The 19232-nt window shown below is 43.3% G+C and overlaps 1 protein-coding gene across 1 annotated transcript in view; it reads left to right on the top strand.

The window, feature by feature from the left end:
* LOC126469682 (exocyst complex component 3) overlaps positions 1-19232 on the top strand; it is a 50958-nt gene that overhangs the window by 19093 nt on the left and 12633 nt on the right. Inside the window, exons 4-7 of the mRNA XM_050096835.1 lie at positions 14721-14919; positions 15033-15287; positions 15368-15523; positions 19056-19181. Of these exons, the coding sequence (XP_049952792.1) occupies positions 14721-14919; positions 15033-15287; positions 15368-15523; positions 19056-19181 (736 nt within the window). The remainder of the gene's footprint in view (positions 1-14720; positions 14920-15032; positions 15288-15367; positions 15524-19055; positions 19182-19232) is intronic.

The raw sequence follows: 19232 nt of genomic DNA, 5'->3' as shown, positions 1-19232 counted from the left end.
CATACAGTGTGGGATTTGATTTTCAGGTAATCAACAGGAAGTAAGCGTACAGCCAGCACCTCACCAAAGCATATGTTAATTGTTTTTCGAGTTACTTGGTATGGACTAATAAATATCCAATTGTTCTGGAATAAAGTAGGAAAAGATCTGTAGGTGGCGAAATGTATATATTATGCCAAAGCCAGAATGACACAAATCTCTGTTCACCTCCATATTGCAACTTATTTCACATCAATCATGAATAAGATAACACACAGACCAAAGACATTACCCAAAGCTCAAGTCATGGAGGAAAACATGTAAAGAAAATAATGTCCTGGTCATGGTAGTTCAATGCTTTTTTTGTAACTGTCTGACTCGAATTTGGTAGCTTTACTGAGATAACGAACTTTGTTACTAAATAATTTGATCATGTGCCTAATACAATCACATGTCTCTTTCATTTTGCAAATATTAATTCTTAATTACAAAATAAAAATGGAAAATTACAATATATTCCAATAACAAAGTCACTAATCAATAACTACAATACCATTTTGTCTATAGCCCCCATTAAATAGTTCTGTGCACCTTTCTGTGAATAAACAGAATTACTCAAACATACTTTTACCATATGATATGACAAAACACTTTCAGCTTTTAATTATATTCTTTAGCAAATTCTTCATACTATTTATGTACGACGCAGCTTGCATGGCTGCTCTTTACATAACCTCAACGACAACTTTCTGCACTCTAACTTGGTGCATGACCAGTAGCACTTCGCCATTGTTGACATTAAACCAAGACAAACCTTCTGCCAGAGAAAAAGTGTGCTCCGCTTCAAAACTTTCAGAGTACTATATCACCCCATCACAACACCAAAGATAGCAGTACTACTTACAAAAACAATTGCTCGTGCAGGTACACCTTAAGAAGTGCCATCACTGTTTAATCTGCTACTTTAGTGCTAAATCAATTCCAGTAATCATAGGGCTCAGCATTTGAAGGAGCTACACCATTCCCGTAAAAACCATTGAAACACATTGTGTCCAACCCAGAAAGAACACCTTTTTAATCTATAGAAATGAGGAGGTTTAGGGCAAGCAATAAGAAAAGTTTCAGGAAACAATTAAAGCAAGCTATTCAAAACATCGCCTTGACGTTGGGAGGTGACTTAATGTAAGTTGAGGTCTATTTGAGTAACTTGTCAAATGACACTCTGCAACATGTTGCGGTGTGACTGTTCAAAAGTCGATCATCTGCACAAATCTTCAGTGGTGTTAAATCTTCTAAAAACGCTGAAATAGATAAAATGATGTGTGTTAATATGAGTCATTCCTATTGCATTTATAATTTATCTGAACTTTGTGTGAGGATAACTATTTAAGTTTTAAAAATTCAGTTAAGTTTTTGGGCTTCTCCTTTGATATTTTAAGTCCACTCCTGTGCATGTTGTCTATAAATGGCATACTGAGATGGCTGAAATAGTTCTCCTTGCTTATGTTGCAAATATTGCATCAAGCCATGTAGTGGTAACCAACAGAGGGTATGAGAGATTGTTCTCCAAAATCAGCAAATTGCCAGTAGCAGTAATTAGAAAGACATTTCATTCATTTCTCTACAGGACAGAATATAACACCATTAATAACAATATATCATGGGGTATAGGAAATATGTGGAAAATATTGTTCAGAATTCTTGGACATGCATATTAATATGAACTTAAATTGGAAGTCACTTCTCACAGATAATATAAAATTGTTAAGTCTGACAATATTTGCTTTATGTGTGATTGCTGCTTTTGGTTATAAAATCTCCAAATTGTTAGCTTAATTTGTACATTTCCGTTCACTAATGTTACATAGAATAATACTCAAGGGCAATTCCTTTCTGTGATCTGAAGTATTCATTGCACAAAAATGATCTCTAAGAATATTAACTGATGTAGTTCCTCAAACCTCATGTCAACAGTTGTTTAAAATCTAGGTGTGTTAACAGCAGTGTCATGATACTCTTATTTATGGATTTTGTTGTTACAAACCAGGTACAGTCTGAAAATAGTATTGTTTGTAATTACAACAAACCTCCTAAGGGGCTCACTACTCTGGTGAGTACGTGCTTGGCTACCAAGGAGCCCCAGCCTTTGCAGCACTACTTCACCTTTCTGTGCTGCCAACCTACACTTCAGCTCTCTCTTATCTCCTCTGTTTCCATTGGATGGTCCATTTGGTGCAGACCCTGCCTGGGACTCATTCACACTTTTGGTCTTGATTTCTAGTTTCCTCCGTGGTGCTGTCTTCACCTTCCATTAACAATTATATGGTCCCCATTCTTGAGTTTGACCTGCCAGCTTTCCAAATTTTACATAAGTATGTGTGATGCAGGGAAGGTGGCCCATTTTGGTGTAGGCTCCACCGAGGTCATCAAATACCTGCACAATGGTAGTCCCCTGACCATGCAGGGTTTACACTATAGGTGCCTGCACTGCACAGTTCCTACGTATGCCATGGAGTATGTACCCCTCATGACTGGGACATGGGGACTCCAGGGAATGGGAGAATGGCCAGGTAGCCATTGCTATGGCTGGGTGATGCCCATGGGGAGAGCCCCTGTCCAGAGTGGGTGGCACCATGGCAGATACTTCGCACATGAAGCGACTTAAACTTTGTCCTGCTGGTGGTCACATGGCCCCAGCAGTCTCTTCGAATATAAAGGCCTTTTATGATGCAACGAAGTACAATCCCAATGCGTTGCCTTCTTTAGCCACGCTGTGGGAGGAATGCAGGACGGGAGGAATCCAGGACTAGACTACAAAGAGCAAAATCCTCTCCTCAATACTTGGTTTGTATCAGGATTGATACAAAACTTTTATTTTTTGTGGAATACATTGAAGACAAATACAGGGGAATGCAGCCATCTCTAAGATGAAGAGTGATTCCCTCCTGATTAAAACATCATCTCCTGCTCAGTCACAGGCAAAGTTGGGTAACATTCGTGTGACAGTCACTCTCGACAAGTCTCATAAGGTGCAGGGCATCATCTTTCACCATGATCGTCTTTTGCAATCTGATGATGAGCTACAGGTGAACTTAGGGGACCAAGGGAAAACGGAGTTGCTACCGTGACCTTCATCTTCGCTTGTGAGGGTGATACATTGCCTGAGAAGGTCAAGGTGATGGTATAGGGTGTGATCTGAAACCCTATGTTCCTCCTCCTATGAGATGCTTCAGGTGTATGAAGTTTAGACACATACTCCCATTGAACCACTAACCCTGTCTGCAGGGATTGTGGGCATCGGCTGCACTCAAACGTTCCTTGTGGCCCCCCCCCCCCCCCCATCTGTAAAACTGTAGTGAGCACGACTGTCCCTGCTCACCAGGTGGCTCCATTTTAAAGTGTGAGAAGAAAATCCAGATGTAGATGATCCTGGACAAGCTCACATATCGAGAGGCCAAAAAAAGTATGAATGTCTTAATCCTGTACAAATGGCTCAATTGTACACTACGGTTGCAATGTCATTGCCTTCTCTCTCGATGGTGCCTTCTTCTGTTGCGCTTCTTACAGTGGGCCCTCAGAGCCACCTGCCTGCCCAGGTGGTTGGGGGCCCTTCTGGTGCCTCACCATGCCCCCTTCAAGAGTATTGGCGCCCCACCTGCTGGGGACACTGCTCCCCATTCCCCAGTTTGAGGTGCTTCATCCTCCTCTGGCTTCTCCAGCTAGGAAGAGGTCCTTTGGGACTCTTCCTTCCATGGTTCCAGCTTGTCCACAGTCAGATGCCAGCTGTTGGACTTCTTGTTCTTCCACTGTCCCTGAAACCAATTGAGGAAACCTTTCCAGTCCTCATAAGGAGAAGAAGGACAAAAAGAACTCGTCTAAGACAAAGGAAATTACAGTGGCCCCCACACCACCAGACTCTGCATGTATTCCTGTGCCCCAGGTGGAGATCCCAGTGACCCCTGAGACACCAGATCTGCTATGGCAGTGTGCTGTAGAAACCTCATGACCAACTGGTTGCAGCATGTAACCCGGGGCTATAACCTCACCCCCTCACCCCTCCCATGCCCCCTCCACCCTGGTCACTTCATGTCCCCACAGTATTCAGAGAGTGTGATCCTCCAGTGGAATTGTAATGGATTTTTCCTCCACCGGGCTGAGCTACGACAGCTTTTAAGCACTTATGCTGCATCCTGTATTGCCATCCAGAAAATGTGGTTTCCAGTAGCTTGGACCCCTGCCCTTCGTGTTTGCTGAGGTTATTTTGATAATCGTGCCAACTATGAGATGGTATCGGGTGGAGTCTGTACAAATGTGCTGGACACTCTATACAGTAGCATTGTGCCTCTTGATACATCTCTGGAGGCTGTGGCTGTTTTGGGAAGGGCACATCTGGATTTTACAATCTGTACAGTGTGTTAACTGTAAGACGGCAGAGTTGTGAGGGGAGTGCGGGGAGAGGAGGAAGCAAGCATTGGCTGGCGAGGGGAGAGGAGCCGTTGAGGAGGGGACAAGGCACGCCTACCAGTTGCAGTGCTGGCACTACAAATTGCGCGTCATGCTTACACGAAAGCAGACGAAAGGCTTGGAAGTAAAACTCGCGTTTGTGGTGATACGCCAGGACGATTCTTGGTAAACTGTTTGAATCTTCCAATGCTACGCATGCTTTGTCCTGTGTATGTAGCAGCTCTCACTGAAGATTTGTAAATGGGGTGAAGAAATTTTTTCTGCTCCCTTTCCCTTTCGTAGCATTCGATCACACCCAATATAATTTTGCGACCATCGCTACATATTGCTGGTTTCCTTCTAACCGTAGGCCTACCGGTAGGGTCCGCAGCTTGTGGTCGTGCGGTAGCGTTGTCGCTTCCCGTGCCCGGGTTCCCGGGTTCGATTCCCGGTGGGGTCAGGGATTTTCTCTGCCTCATGATGACTGGGTGTTGTGTGCTGTCCTTAGGTTAGTTAGGTTTAAGTAGTTCTAAGTTCTAGGGGACTGATGACCATAGATGTTAAGTCCCATAGTGCTCAGAACAATTTGAACCATTCATTCTTCACTCATTTTGATAATGTTTAGCACAACTGTACAATAAAAACACACAGTACAGTATAGCACAAAACAATAACGAAGCAGACGACAATGACTACCTTGTACAACACAGTCAGCTACGTAATGTTGGCAGCAGTCGAAACTGCGTGCCTACCGAAGCCTCCCGACGTTTACCGATTTCTACCGATTCAGGACTAGGGAGAGGTCTGCCATCTAAAAGTTTACACACTGTAATGTTCATCTCCCTCCCGATGACATTTTATTCCAGGATGTACTGTCTGCATTACTCTCTCAGCTCCTCCCACCTTTCCTAGTCCTGGATTACTTCAATGCCTATAACCGTGTGTGGGGTGTTACAATGATCACTGGCTGTGGTAAGGACATTGAAACTTCACTGGCACAGCTTGATGCTTGCCTCTTGGACTCTGGTGCCCCCACACACTTCAGTTTAGCACACACAACTTATTCAGACATTGATCTGTCCTTTTCCAGTCCTGGTCTTCTACCATCTATCCACTGGAAGGTCCACAATGACCTGAGTGATGGTGGCCACTTTCCAATCTTCCTGTCCCTTAAGCAGCATTACTCCTCTGGACGCATGCCCAGATGGGTTCTCCGTAATACTGACAGGGATGGGTTAACCTCTGCTGTTGTCCTGCTCCTGATTGCAAGGCAGTATCGATGCGGCTGTTCAGCATACAATGGCAGCCATTCTTTTGGCAGCCAGCCAAACCATCCCCTCTTCCTGTCAATCCACTTGTCAGAAGATGGAACCGTGGTGGACTGCAGAGATCACTTCAGCCGTTAGAGATTGTAGGCGGGTTCTCCATCACCAAAAGTGGCTCCCTTCCCAGTTGTGATGACCACGTAGAATATCTTAAAAACATTATCCTTACCGCCACAGAATGTTCCATTCCTCACACTTCCACTTTACCATGCCGTGTCCCGATCTGTTGGTGGACTGAGGCATATGGTGACGCAATTTGCGTGCAGAGACTTGCTCTCCACATTTTTAAACGTATCCTAAGATGACAAATTGCATTCATTATAAACAGTTGCTTACACAGTCTCATTTTGTTCCTCGGGATAGCATAAAATGCTAGCTGGATTTTCTTTACTAGTTCTTTTAACAGTGCCACTCCCTCTTCCGTTGTGTGGGCCAACCTCCTATGACTCTCTGTGGCCTAGGTCCATTCCCCAATTTCCGGCCTGACAGTAGCAGATGATGTCATAGTGGATGCCATTGCTATCTCCAACACTTCGGCCACTATTTTGTGGAGATTTCAAGCTCCACCCACTATCACCCCACCTTCCCCCATCGGAAATGAGTGGAGGAGGCTTGGGCGATACCCTTCTCTTCTCAGAATCGTGAGTGCTACAATGCCACCTTTACTATTAGGGAACTAGCTCATACTCTTACTTCATCCTGATCCTCCGACCCAGGGCTGGACGCTGTTCACATTCAGATGTTGCAGAACCTTTCTCTTGCGGGTAAGCACTTTCTCTTTCATACGTGTGATAGCATTTTGGCAGAGGGCATGTTTTACTGATGCTGGTGTGAAGCAACTGTCATACCCATACCTGAGCCCAGTAAGGACAAACACCATCCTTCTAGTTATCACACAATTTCTCTCAGCAGCTGTGTTTGCAAGGTGATGGAGTGTACGATGCATGCCCGGCTGGTATGGTGGTTCAAATCTCGCAATTTATTAACCACTGCACAGTGCAGTTGACCATCTCTTACTTTGTCAACACATGTCATGAATGGTTTTCTGCAGAATAACCTGACTGTGGCCGTTTTTTTTCAATTTGGAGAAAACCTACAGCACCTGCTGCAGGACTGGTATCCTCTGTACACTCTACACACGGGACTTCCATGGCCGCATGCCCCATTTCCTTCAGGAATTTTTAAAAGACAGAGTTTTCAAGGTACGTGTGGGTTCTGCCTTCTCGGACACCTTTATACAGGAAAACGGTGTGCCTCAGGGCTCCATCCCGAGCATCGTCCTCTTCGCTATCGCCACTAACCCTATTATGGCCTGTCTCCCACCGGGCATCTCCTTTTTTGAAGACGATTTTGTGGTCTTTTGCAGTTCTCCATGGACTAGTGTCCTGGAGTGGCATCTTCACCAGTATCTCGATCATCTCTACACATGGAGCATTGACAATGGCTTTTGCTTCTCCGCTGACAAAACTGTATGAATTTCTGGCAGCGCAGTTGGTTTCTTCCGCCCTAGTGGCGCAGTTGATTTCTTCCACCGTCTTTACATCTTGGGCCTGTTGCTCTTCAGTTTGCTGAAAATATGAAATTCCTGGGGCTCATACTCGATAGGAAACTTTCGTGGTCGTCCCATGTCTTACCTGGGTGCTGCCTGCTGTACTTGATTCCTCAGTGTCCCACATGTCGTCGGCAGTACTTCCTGGGGAGCGGGTCAGATCACCCTTGTCCACTGCCTGTTCAAAACTAGAATATGGGTGTTTTGTTTATGCATCTGCAAGTCCGTCCCTCTTACACCATCTCAATACTATCCACCATCGTGGCATCTGTTTGGCCACTGGCACCTTTTACACTAGCCTGGTTGAGTGTCTGTATGCAGAAGCTGCCGAACTACTGCTGTCATATTGCCGTGATTTTCTAGTCAACAGATACGCGTGCTGTTTGTCTGCCATGCCTGGCCACCCATCCTGTACCACCTCCTTCGATGACTCCTTTGATTGCCGGTATGGGATGTGTTCCTCTTCTCTGACCACCTGGAGTTCGCTTTCGGCTCATGCTCTGGCAACTTAACCTCATGCTACCTGCCATTTCTCGATGAATGTGAACTCTTCACCACCTTGGCTTCATGTGGTGACCCTGTTCATCTTGGCCTTGATTTGCTTCCTGGGGACACTACTCCAGCCTCGCTCTATCACAGTAAGTTTCACTACCTTCACACAGAACTTCACGTAGTAGCTTTGTGAACACTGATGGCCCTCGGGCAGACAGTGGTGTCGGATGTGCCTTCATCATTGGCACCAATGATGTTTGGTATCGGTTTCTGGAACATTGCTCAGTATTTACAGCAGAGCCCTTTGCCCTGTGTCAGGCCTCGCAGTACATCTGGCAACAGAAGCTTTTCAATTGTCAGCTGCTCAGACTCTTTTTCAGTACCCTTCAGAGCCTCTGTGTGGTGTACACCGTCCATCCATTAGTGCAGTGGGTTCAGGAAAGCTATCACTTGTTCACTCACGATGTAGCCATTGTGATGTTTATGTGGGTTCCTGGTCATGTCGGTCTGATGGGAAATGAGGTCGCTGACACTGCTGCAGTCCTCGTACCTTGGTCCACTAGTTCTTCCATTCCCTCCTATGGTCTCTGTGTTGCTGTCTGTCAGCAGGTGGTGTCACTTTGACATCACCACTTGTCCTCCCTTCATGGGAACAAGCTCCAGAGAATTAAGCCTCTCCCAGCAGCTTGGACAACCCCCTCTTAGCCCGATCACCACGAGCAGATCATTTTAGGTAGGTTGTGTATTTTTAGCCCTCACCATTTGTTAAATGGTGCTCCCCCACCACTTTGTGCTCATTGCCCTCAACCGTAGACGGTTTGACCTTTCCTGACGGAATGCCGAATGCCCTTTTTTAACCACTTACATTCTTTTTTATGTTTGCCATCTGAGTTATCGGCTATTTTAGCGAATGATGTGCGGGCTGTCGACCGCGTTTTACTTTCTATCCACCGTAGCGATATGGTGAAGGACATTTAATCTTTAGATCAGGACCTCTGTTGCTCTATGGTGTATTTTATGGACCTTTCTCCAAGTCCCTGTTTTTTAGCTGTCTTTCCTTCCATCGATTGGACTTGACATGTAGTTGTTTTCAACTCCTTTTTTTGTCATTATGTTCTATGGTTTTGTCATGGGTGCATATGACCCTAGTTGTTTTTGTGCCCTTAACCAAAACAAAAAACCTTTCATGCCCTTTAAATCTTGTAACTGCAGCCCAGAGTCTTTACAAGTTGTTAGTAACTTTTTCTTCACTGTATTTTATCTCTGCTATATTCGTAATTTCAAAAGTGCATTTCAGTTATCAGTGTCGAAAGCTTTCTCTAAACCCACAAATGGTATAAATGAAGGTTTGTCTTTTTTTAAACCTATCATCCAAGACAAGTCGTAGGGTCAGTATTGCCACGTGTGTTCTTACATTGTTCTGGAACCCAAACTGATCTTTTCTGAGGTTCGCTTCTACCTATTTTTTCATTTTTCTGTCAATAATTGATGTTGGTATTTTGCAACCATGATTTCTTAAACTGATGGTTCATTAGTAATGCACCTGCCTTTTGTGGAATTGAAATTATTTCATTCTTCTTGGAGCCTTGACGGTATTTCACCTGTCTCATATATCTTGCACACAACATGGGATAGTTGTCATATATAGCTCTCCCAAGCATCTTAATAATTTTGAGGAAATATCATCTACTCCAGGGGCTGTGTTTCAACTTAAGCCTTCATATCTACTACCTTACCTTCATCTTCTTCCTGTGCTTTAAAGTTCATTTCCTTTTTATAGACCTTCTATATATTCCTTCCACATTTCAGCTTTCCCTTCTTTTCTTAATACTGGCTTACCTTCTGAGCTCTTGATGTTCATACAGATACTCCCCTTTTATCCAAAGGTCTCTCTAATTTTCCTTGAAGCATCAATTATCTTGCCTGCAGTTACGCATGCATCTACAGTTTGCATTTCTCTTCTAGCCAGGAACTTTGTCATTTTGAACTTTCTGTCAGTCTCATTTTTTAGGCACATTTATAATCCTTTTCTACATCTACATCTACACTCCGCAAGCCACCCAACGGTGTGTGGCGGAGGGCACTTTACGTGCCACTGTCATTACCTCCCTTTCCTGTTCCAGTCGCTTATGGTTCGCGGGAAGGACGACTGCTGGAAAGCCTCCGTGCATGCTCGAATCTCTCTAATTTTACATTCATGATCTCCTTGGGAGGTATAAGTAGGGTGAAGCAATATATTCGATACCTCATCCAGAAACACACCCTCTCAAAACCTGGATAGCAAGCTACACTGCGAGAGCAAAGTGCCTCTCTTGCAGAGTCTGCCACTTGAGTTTGCTAAACATCTCTGTAATGCTACCACGCTTACCAAATAACCCTGTGACGAAACGTGCCGCTCTTCTTTGGATCTTCTGTATCTCCTCTCTCAATCCGACCTGGTACAGATCCCACACTGATGAGCAATACTCAAGTATAGGTCGAACAAGTGTTTCGTAAGCTACCTCCTTCGTTGGTGGACTACATTTTCTAAGGACTCTACCAATGAATCTCAACTTGGCATCCGCCTTACCAACAATTAATTTTATATGATCATTCCACTTCAAATCGTTCCGCACACATACTACCAGATACTTTACAGAAGTAATTGCTACCAATGTTTGTTCCTCTATCATATAATCATACAATAAAGGATCCTTCTTTCTATGTATTCGCATACATTACATTTGTCTATGTTACGGGTCAGTTGCCATGCCCTGCACCAAGTGTCTATCCGCTGCAGATCTTCCTGTATTTCGCTGCAATTTTCTAATGCTGCAACTTCTCTGTATACTACAGAATCATTCGCGAAAAGCCACATGGAACTTCCGACACCATCTGCTAGGTCATTTATATATATTGTGAAAAGCAATGGTCCCATAACACTCCCCTGTGGCACGCCAGAGGCCACCTGAAAGACTGTACATGTCTCTCCATTCAGAACAACATGCTGTGTTCTGTTTGCTAAAAACTCTTCAATCCAGCCACACAGCTGGTCTGATATTCTGTAGGCTCTTACTTTATAAGGCGACAGCGTGGAACTGTATCGAACGCCTTCCGGAAGTCAGGGAAAATGGCGTCTACCTGAGAGCCTGTATCTAATATTTTCTGGGTCTCATGAACAAATAAAGTGAGTTGGGTCTTACACAATCGCTGTTTCCAGAATCCATGTTGATTCCTACAGAGTAGATTCTGGGTTTCCAGAAATGACATGATACGCGAGCAAAAAACATGTTCAAAAAGTCTACAACAGATCGATGTCAGAGATATAGGCCTATAGTTTTTCACATCTGCTCGATGACCCTTCTTGAAGACTGGGAGTACCTGTGCTCTTTTCCAATCATTTGGAACCTTCCGTTCCTCTAGAGACTTGCGGTACACGGCTGTTAGAAGGGGGGCAAGTTCTTTCGCATACTCTGTGTAGAATCGAATTGGTATCCCGTCAGGTCCAGTGGACTTTCCTCTGTTGAGTGATTTCAGTTGCTTTTCTATTCCTTGGACACTTATTTCAATGTCTGCCATTTTTTCATTTGTGCGAGGATTTAGAGAAGGAACTGCAGTGCGGTCTTCCTCTGTGAAACAGCTTTGGAAAAAGGTGTTCAGTATTTCAGCTTTATGCGTGTCATCCTCTGTTTCAATGCCATTATCATCCCAGAATGTCTGGATATGCTGTTTTGATCCACTTACTGATTTAACGTAAGACCAGAACTTTCCAGGATTTTCTGTCAAGTCGGTACATAGAATTTTACTTTCGAATTCACTGAACGCTTCACGCATAGCCCTCTTTACACTAACTTTCACATTGTTTATCTTCTGTTTGTCTGAGAGGTTTTGGCTGCGTTCAAATTTGCAGTGAAGCTCTCTTTGCTTTCACAGTAGTTTCCTAACTTTGTTGTTGAACCATGGTGGGTTTTTCCCGTCCCTCACAGTTTTACTCAGCACGTACCTCTCTAAAACGCATTTTATGATTGCCTTGAACTTTTTCCATAAACACTCAACATGGTCAGTGTTGGAAAAGAAATTTTCGTTTTGATCTGTTAGTTAGTCTGAAACCTGCCTTCTATTTCTTACTCTTGCTAAACAGATAAACCTTCCTCCCTTTTTTTACATTCCTATTTACATCCATATTCAGGGATGCTGCAACAGTCTTACGATCACTGATTCCCTGTTCTGCACTTACAGAGTCGAAAAGTTCGGATCTGTTTATTATCAGTAGGTCCAAGATGTTATCTCCACGAGTCAGTTCTCTGTTTAATTGATTGAGGTAATTTTCTGATAGTCCACTGAGTATAATGTCACTCGATGCTCTGTCCCTACCACCCATCCTAAACATTTGAGTGTCCAAGTCTATATCTGGTAAATTGAAATCTCCACCTAAGACTATAACATGCTGAGGAAATTTATGTGAAATGTATTCCATATTTCTCTCAGTTGTTCTGCCACTATTGCTGCTGGGGCGGGAGAGCGGTGAAAGGAGCCAATTATTAACCTAGCTATGTTGTTGAGTATAACCTCCACCCATAATAATTCACAGGAACTATGCACTTCTATTTCACTACAGGATAAACTTCTACAAACAGCAACGAACACGCCACCACCGGTTGCATGCAATCTATCCTTTGTAAACACCGTCTGTGCCTTCGTAAAAATTTCAGCAGAATTTATCTCTGGCTTCAGCCAGCTTTCCGTACCTACAACGACTTCAGCTTCGGTGCTTTCTATCAGCGCTTGAAGTTCTGGTACTTTACCAACGCAGCTTCAACAGTTTACAATTACAATACCGATTGCTGTTTGGTCCCTGCATGTCCTGATGTTGCCCTGCACCCTATGAGGCTGTTGCCCTTTCTGTACTTGCCTGAGGCCATCTAAACTAAATAAACCGCCCAGTCCACACCACACAGCCCCTGCTACCTGTGTAGCCGCCTGCTGTGTGTAGTGGACTCCTGACCTATCCAGCAGAACCCGAAACCCCACCTTCCTATGGCGCAAGTCGAGGAATCTGCAGCCCACACGGTCGAAGAACCATCTCAGCCTCTGATTCAGACCCTCCACTCGGCTCTGTGCCTAAGGTCCGCAGTCAGTCCTGCCGACGATGCTGCAGATGGTGAGCTCTGCTTTCATCCCGCTAGCGAGACTGGCAGTCTTCACCAAATCAGGTAGCCGCCGGAAGCCAGAGAGGATTTCCTCTGATCCATAGACACACACATCATTGGTGCCGACATGAGCGACCACCTGCAGATGGGTGCACCCTGTACCCTTCATGGCATCCGGAAGGACCCTTTCCACATCTGGAATGGCTCCCTCGGTGCATGGAGTGCACATTGGTTTTCACATTGCACATTGGTTTTCTTCCCGTCCCTTGCAGCCATATCCCTAAGGGGCCCTATTACACACCTGACGTTGGAGCTCCCAACTACCAGTAAACCCACCCTCTGTGACCGCCCGGATCTTGCAGACTGAGAGGCAACCTCTGGAACACGACAAGCAGCCATGTCTGGCCGAAGATCAGTATCAGGCGAAGACAGAGCCTGAAACCGGTTCGTCAGACAAACTGAAGAGGCCATCCGTTCAGCCCTCTGGAATGTCTTTCGCCCCCTGCCACACCTCGAGGTCAAGACGACCTCCCACTCTACCACGGGTGAGGGGTCAGCCTCATTGTGGGCAGTATCCCAGGCAGCCACAGCCGTAGTCCAGTGGGGGGTGCGTGGGAGGAGCTGGCCGTCTCCGACAAACCCCCGTCTGGATCCCCACAGTGATGCCCATTGGCAACAGCCTCAAGCTGTGTGACCGAAGCCAACACTGCCTGAAGCTGGGAGTGCAGGGATGCCAACTCAGCCTGCGTCCGAACACAGCAGTCGCAGTCCCTATCCATGCTATATACTGTTGTGCAAAGAATGTCTGAACTAATCTACAGAGAGCACAAACAATTCTACACAAAATTTAAACGTTTATTAAAATACAAGACTGTATAGTAAATGCAGTAATGCTGCTATTTGCGCACTGCTGACACACTGCTCAGTGACAGAAGGATGCTTTATACACTGAATTTCTTAATTATTATGTCCATTTGTTAATTAAATTAATTCAGTATCTTGTTGGTTATATCTTGGTCCATGTATTTTTATATATTTGATCCTCTGCTTTCTTCAGTATATCACCTGTGAAAGCTACCCATTCATCTTCTATTGTGTTCCTTTCCTCCATTTCAGTGAGGTATTATCTAATGCTCCCTCTGAAGCTCTCAACCTTTAGTTCATTCAATTTATTCAAGCGCTGTCTCATAAATTTCCAAACTTTCTTCAGTCTCTTCAGTTTAAGTCTGCAATTCATAACCAATGAATGGTCAGAGTCCACATTTGCTGCAGGAAAAGTCTTGCAGTTTAAAATCTGGTTTTGAAATCTGTGCAGTAACATCATGTAATCAATCTGAAACCTTCGTGTCTCCAGGTCTCATCCGCATATACAACCTTCTTACATGATTGTTAAACCAAGTAGTTACTGAAAAGACTGCTTCCCCTCTTGTGACACACACTTGTTCTATATTGTACTATAGGTTTATTCAATTGGACCTCCTGTAACATTGGTAATTGTTACAGTAAGTGCAATGAAATCTGCTGATTACACCAATTTTATTGCTGACTGCTTGCATCCCTTCATTGCTGCTGTGTTAGCCACAAGATGTTACATTTTTAGTAAGGCACTTAAGTGGGTGGTAATAATGTTCTGCCTGTTCAGTGTATGACTTATTTGTCAGTTTGCATGCAGGACCTAACAAAATCTACACTGTGCAAAAGATCTTTTAAGTTATTGTTTTGTGTTGCATAAATACTTCTCAGTCTAATGATCACTTTTGCAAAAATAGTCAAAATATTAATGCTTTTGTATGTTTTATCCAGCTTAAAATGGATCGAAGATTCGTTTGTAGCAGTTCCTCAACTACATTCACAATTACAAGTTGTCTGTGATGAGAATATGAGACATTCTCAATATGTGACAGCCATGGAGAATCTTAAGCACATTTTTACAGTGCGTGAAAGTGTTGAGAGAACTAAACAGTGGATGATAAATGAAGGAAAACTTTTATACACACATCAGGTAACGTATTTTTATACAACATTTACTTTCACGTATTTAGTTGGGAATTTTTGTTTTATACAGTAAAATTTGTCTATTTGTGCATTTCTTTATTTTGTATACTTTTGTTCCAGAGTTTGAGTGACCTAGAAAATTCTAGAGATGATCTTCTCTATGAACTACACAAGTTGCCTAATCAGGCCCCTGCAGATAAAAGCATGTTAGAAGCTTATTTCCAGGAAGTGGAAGAGCTGTCCAATCTTTTGGAGAAGCAGATACGCCTTATCTTGAGCCGCACACTTAATACAGTGAGGAAAGAGCCTACAGTTATTGTAACTGCTCTTCGCATTATCGAGAGGGAAGAGAAAGCGGATAGTTTTGCTCTTCAGGTTGTCATAAATAGTTGTTTTGAAATTAAGTCACCGGTCATGCAACACACACAATTCACCTTCCAATTTCTCATTTTTAGCGTCAAAAACAGAGTGGGTTTTTACCACCAGGTAGACCAAAGAAATGGCGCGAGAAAGCTTTGGATGTGCTTGAAAAATCTGTAGCTCAGCGGATTGAAGGTACACAAGTTGATGAGAGAGAAGACAATAAAATGTGGCTAGTGAGATACCTAGAGGTCAGTATATCATGTAGATAAGTATTCCATTCAAATGAAGTTAATCCAGTTTATTCATGCATAAAAATACAAGAACTCTTTAGTTCATATTGATTAGTTGTGTGTTTAATTTTATGAAAGTGCAGATTTTGATGGTGGTGTGTTCTGCAAAAGATGATAACCTGATAAATTTCCGGTGGTTATGAAATCACCACAAATTGGAGTTGGGGCTGTTATTAATGCATTTTCAAAATTTTTATCCTAATAACCCAGACAATGGTCTGAAAGAATTGTTTGTGTTATGTGTTTGAAGTAGCAAGCAATTTGCACTATCATACATTTGAACAGAATGGGATTTTCACTCTGCAGCGGAGTGTGCACTGATATGAAACTTCCTGGCAGATTAAAACTGTGTGCTGGACCGAGACTCAAAATCAGGACCTTTGCCTTCCGCGGGCAAGTGCTCTACCAACTGAGCTACCCAAGCACGACTCAAGCCCCGTCCTAACAGCTTTACTTCTGCCAGTACCTCGTCTCCTACCTTCCAAACTGCCAGGAATTTTCATATCAGTGCACACTCCACTGCAGAGTGAAAATCTCATTCTGGAAACATCCCCCAGGCTGTGGCTAAGCCATGTCTCCGTAATATCCTTTCTTTCAGGAGTGCTAGTTCTGCAAGGTTCACAGGAAAGCTTCTGTTAAGTTTGGAAAGTAGGAGACGTGGTACTGCCAGAAGTAAAGCTGTGAGGACGGGGCGTGAGTCGTGCTTGGGTAGCTCAGTTGGTAGAGCACTTGCCCACAAAAGGCAAAGGTCCCGAGTGCAAGTCTCGGTCCGGCACACAGTTTTAATCTGCCAGGAAGTTTCATACATTTGAACATTTGAAGGAAAAAAATAGCTAAGCATTCAGTAGAACTGAGTTCAAATCCCCATCTAGCCAACCACATTTAGGTTGTTTGTGGTTTCCATTTATCAATCAATGCAAATTCCAGGATGGTTTATTTAAAAAAGGACACAGCTAATTTCCTTTCCTTTCCTTTCTCAGTCTGAACTTGTGCTTTGTCTCTAAAACAATGTTGTCATTGCATGTTAAATCCTAATCTTCCTTCACTTTACATTACATAACCCCATTTCATACAAATGTAATTTCGACTGTGTAACGTAGTGCAGTGGTGTGCATTCCACCTCTAATTTCCTCATTGTCAATTGTACATGAAACCATAATATTAAATTCTTCTTCCAAGACAGTTTGTCTCATTTTTATGGAACGTACAAACAGTACTTGCTAATAGCTTTCCTATTTATATTTTGTGAGCAGATAGAACTGTCCTTTGAAGCTTCAGAATAATTTACTTCTGATTGCAGTCTTACTCTGAGAGAGCACACTGTTTTATTTTTGTTTACAATATACAGATCCTGCACTTTGTCACAGTTCATAATAAGGAAAAATTATTTTTCCAAATCTGTCATAATAAAGATGTTTTATGAATTTCTTAAATTAAAGTGACTGTAAATTGGAACTTTTGGAGGCCACGGTTAATTATTTCCCATATTGATGAAAGGGGAGCTAGTTGCTCATCTTGATTAGGGTATTCCTCATTTCAGGACACGATGAGAGAATATCAAAGCCCTGACAAGGATATGGTTCAGTTGTTCCAGTCCAGGATGATATTGGGGTGACAAGGGAGGTGGTCTTTTGTAGTTAATTTTTGGGGTAGTGGGAGGATTGGGGGTGTGTAAGGATATGGCATGGTAAATCTGTCTGTGTGGACTAGGTTTGGTGGTAGTGCCTATCTGTAAAGACATGTTCATCCTTTTGATACCGAAGAGGAGTAGTGAATCCTTGGCCAGATTATTCATATTTCTCAGTTGGGTACTTCATTGGCGAAGCTCAATTTGCGAATAACCGAAGCTACCAGAGCATAAACACAAGGGATCCTGAGGGATATTATGCCAAATTGTGTCCAATTAGTGTGTTAATCATCAACATCCCAAGCTGGTTGGAGGGCTCTGCCCATAATGCTCCAAACGTTCTCAATTGGGAGGAGATCCGATAACCTTGCTGGCCAAGGTAGGGTTTGGCAATCATGAAGACAAGCAGTACAAACTCTTGCTATGTGCAAGTGGGCATTATCTTGTCGAAATATAAGTCCGGGATGGCTTGCCATGAAGGGCAAGAAAATGGCACCTAGAATAGCGGTAACATACCACTGTGCTGCAGACTGCTGCGGATGACAACGAAAGGCATCCTGCTATGAAATGAAATGGCTCCTGAGACCATCACTCCCGGTTGTCGGCCCATGCAGCGGCCAATTCAGGTTGATATCCCACTGCTGTCTGGAGTGTCTCCAGACACATCTTCAACAGTCGTCAAGGCTCAGTTCAAAGCAGGATTCATCTTCACCACTGAAGGCAGTTCTACTCCAGTCGATATTTCAGGCCAAATGTGCCAACACCACTACAAATGGGCTTGGTGTACAGAGGTCAATGGTGGTCGGCTCAAAGGGCACCGTGAACTTGACCCCCTTTCTGTGAAGAGTCACCTACTAATGCTCCGTGTGATCACTGGAGCACCAGCTGCACATTGGGTGAATGGTGCCTCTGATTGCTCTGTCCTCACATTATCATATCTGTAGGTCGACTGCTTCCTTATTGATGCTGCATTCGGCCATGGTCCATCCATTCCTGCCCACATTGTTGAATAGGGGCATTTCTCCTGTTCAAATGTTGAGCTATTCTCCCGTTACTCCAACTGTCTTGTTTGAGCCCATCTTCAATTCCTCCGTCAAACACTGACATCTATATGTATTGGTCAGGCACCTGTTTGCAAGTCTTAGTTACTGTCCAACTGAGTACTCCGAATGAAATTTGCAAAGACTTTATGCCCTGGTGTCGACAAGTCCCCTGTTTACTATCCGTGCTAGCTGCATGGTGGAATTGCACTGCAGTGTCACACATTCATCCATTGGCCACCAAAGTTAATAATTTTCCATTGATACTTGCCCGAATATCAATTTGTGGCCAGTTTTGTTTAGTGTACTTGAACATATAGAAGAAAAGGGTTAATAATATCATATTATGATTGTCTTACCTTTCACTTATACACTTTCTTTGTGTTATATTTCCATCCTGGCTATACCTAATTTACTGTGGAACCTCTTCAAATTTTTTGGTTAAATATTGTGCGTTAAATGAATTAACCTTTGCAGTACCACTTTCAGTATTATGCAAAGTGGAATTAAATTAATAAACTGAATTATTATTCTGGAAGCACAAAATGATACAGAAAGAAAATGCTTGTGCCATATGACGAAAAAAAAATCATTGTAACACTTCCTGCTTCATTGATTTTCTGTCCTAATTAGGTAAAATAAGTTTATGCCAAATCACAATATAATGTCATATTATTTGGAGATATTTGTTGCTTTGTTATTCTCCTTTCTTTGACTTTAACTGAAGAATATTTTTCCTCCTCATCCTTCCAGATGACATCTATATCGATGAATGTTGTTTGCAATTTGCTGTGCACACTAATTAATTTCTTTCCCCCCACAGCTCACAAGACAGCTTATCCTGGAAGACCTGAGAGTTGTAAAGACATTGTGTGTGCCTTGCTTTCCACCACAGTGGGATATTTTGAATACATATGTTCACATGTATCACAAATGTCTGTCTAGACATGTAAGTAGAAAAGTGTAAGTCAAAGTGTAATTCTTCCTAACCATGCACAAT

This window comes from Schistocerca serialis, chromosome 3 (genome assembly GCF_023864345.2).
Source record: "Schistocerca serialis cubense isolate TAMUIC-IGC-003099 chromosome 3, iqSchSeri2.2, whole genome shotgun sequence".
In the NCBI taxonomy this organism is placed as follows: domain Eukaryota; kingdom Metazoa; phylum Arthropoda; class Insecta; order Orthoptera; family Acrididae; genus Schistocerca; species Schistocerca serialis.
The sequence above is the reverse complement of the archived record's forward strand: the minus strand, read 5'-3'. Positions and strand labels throughout refer to the sequence as shown.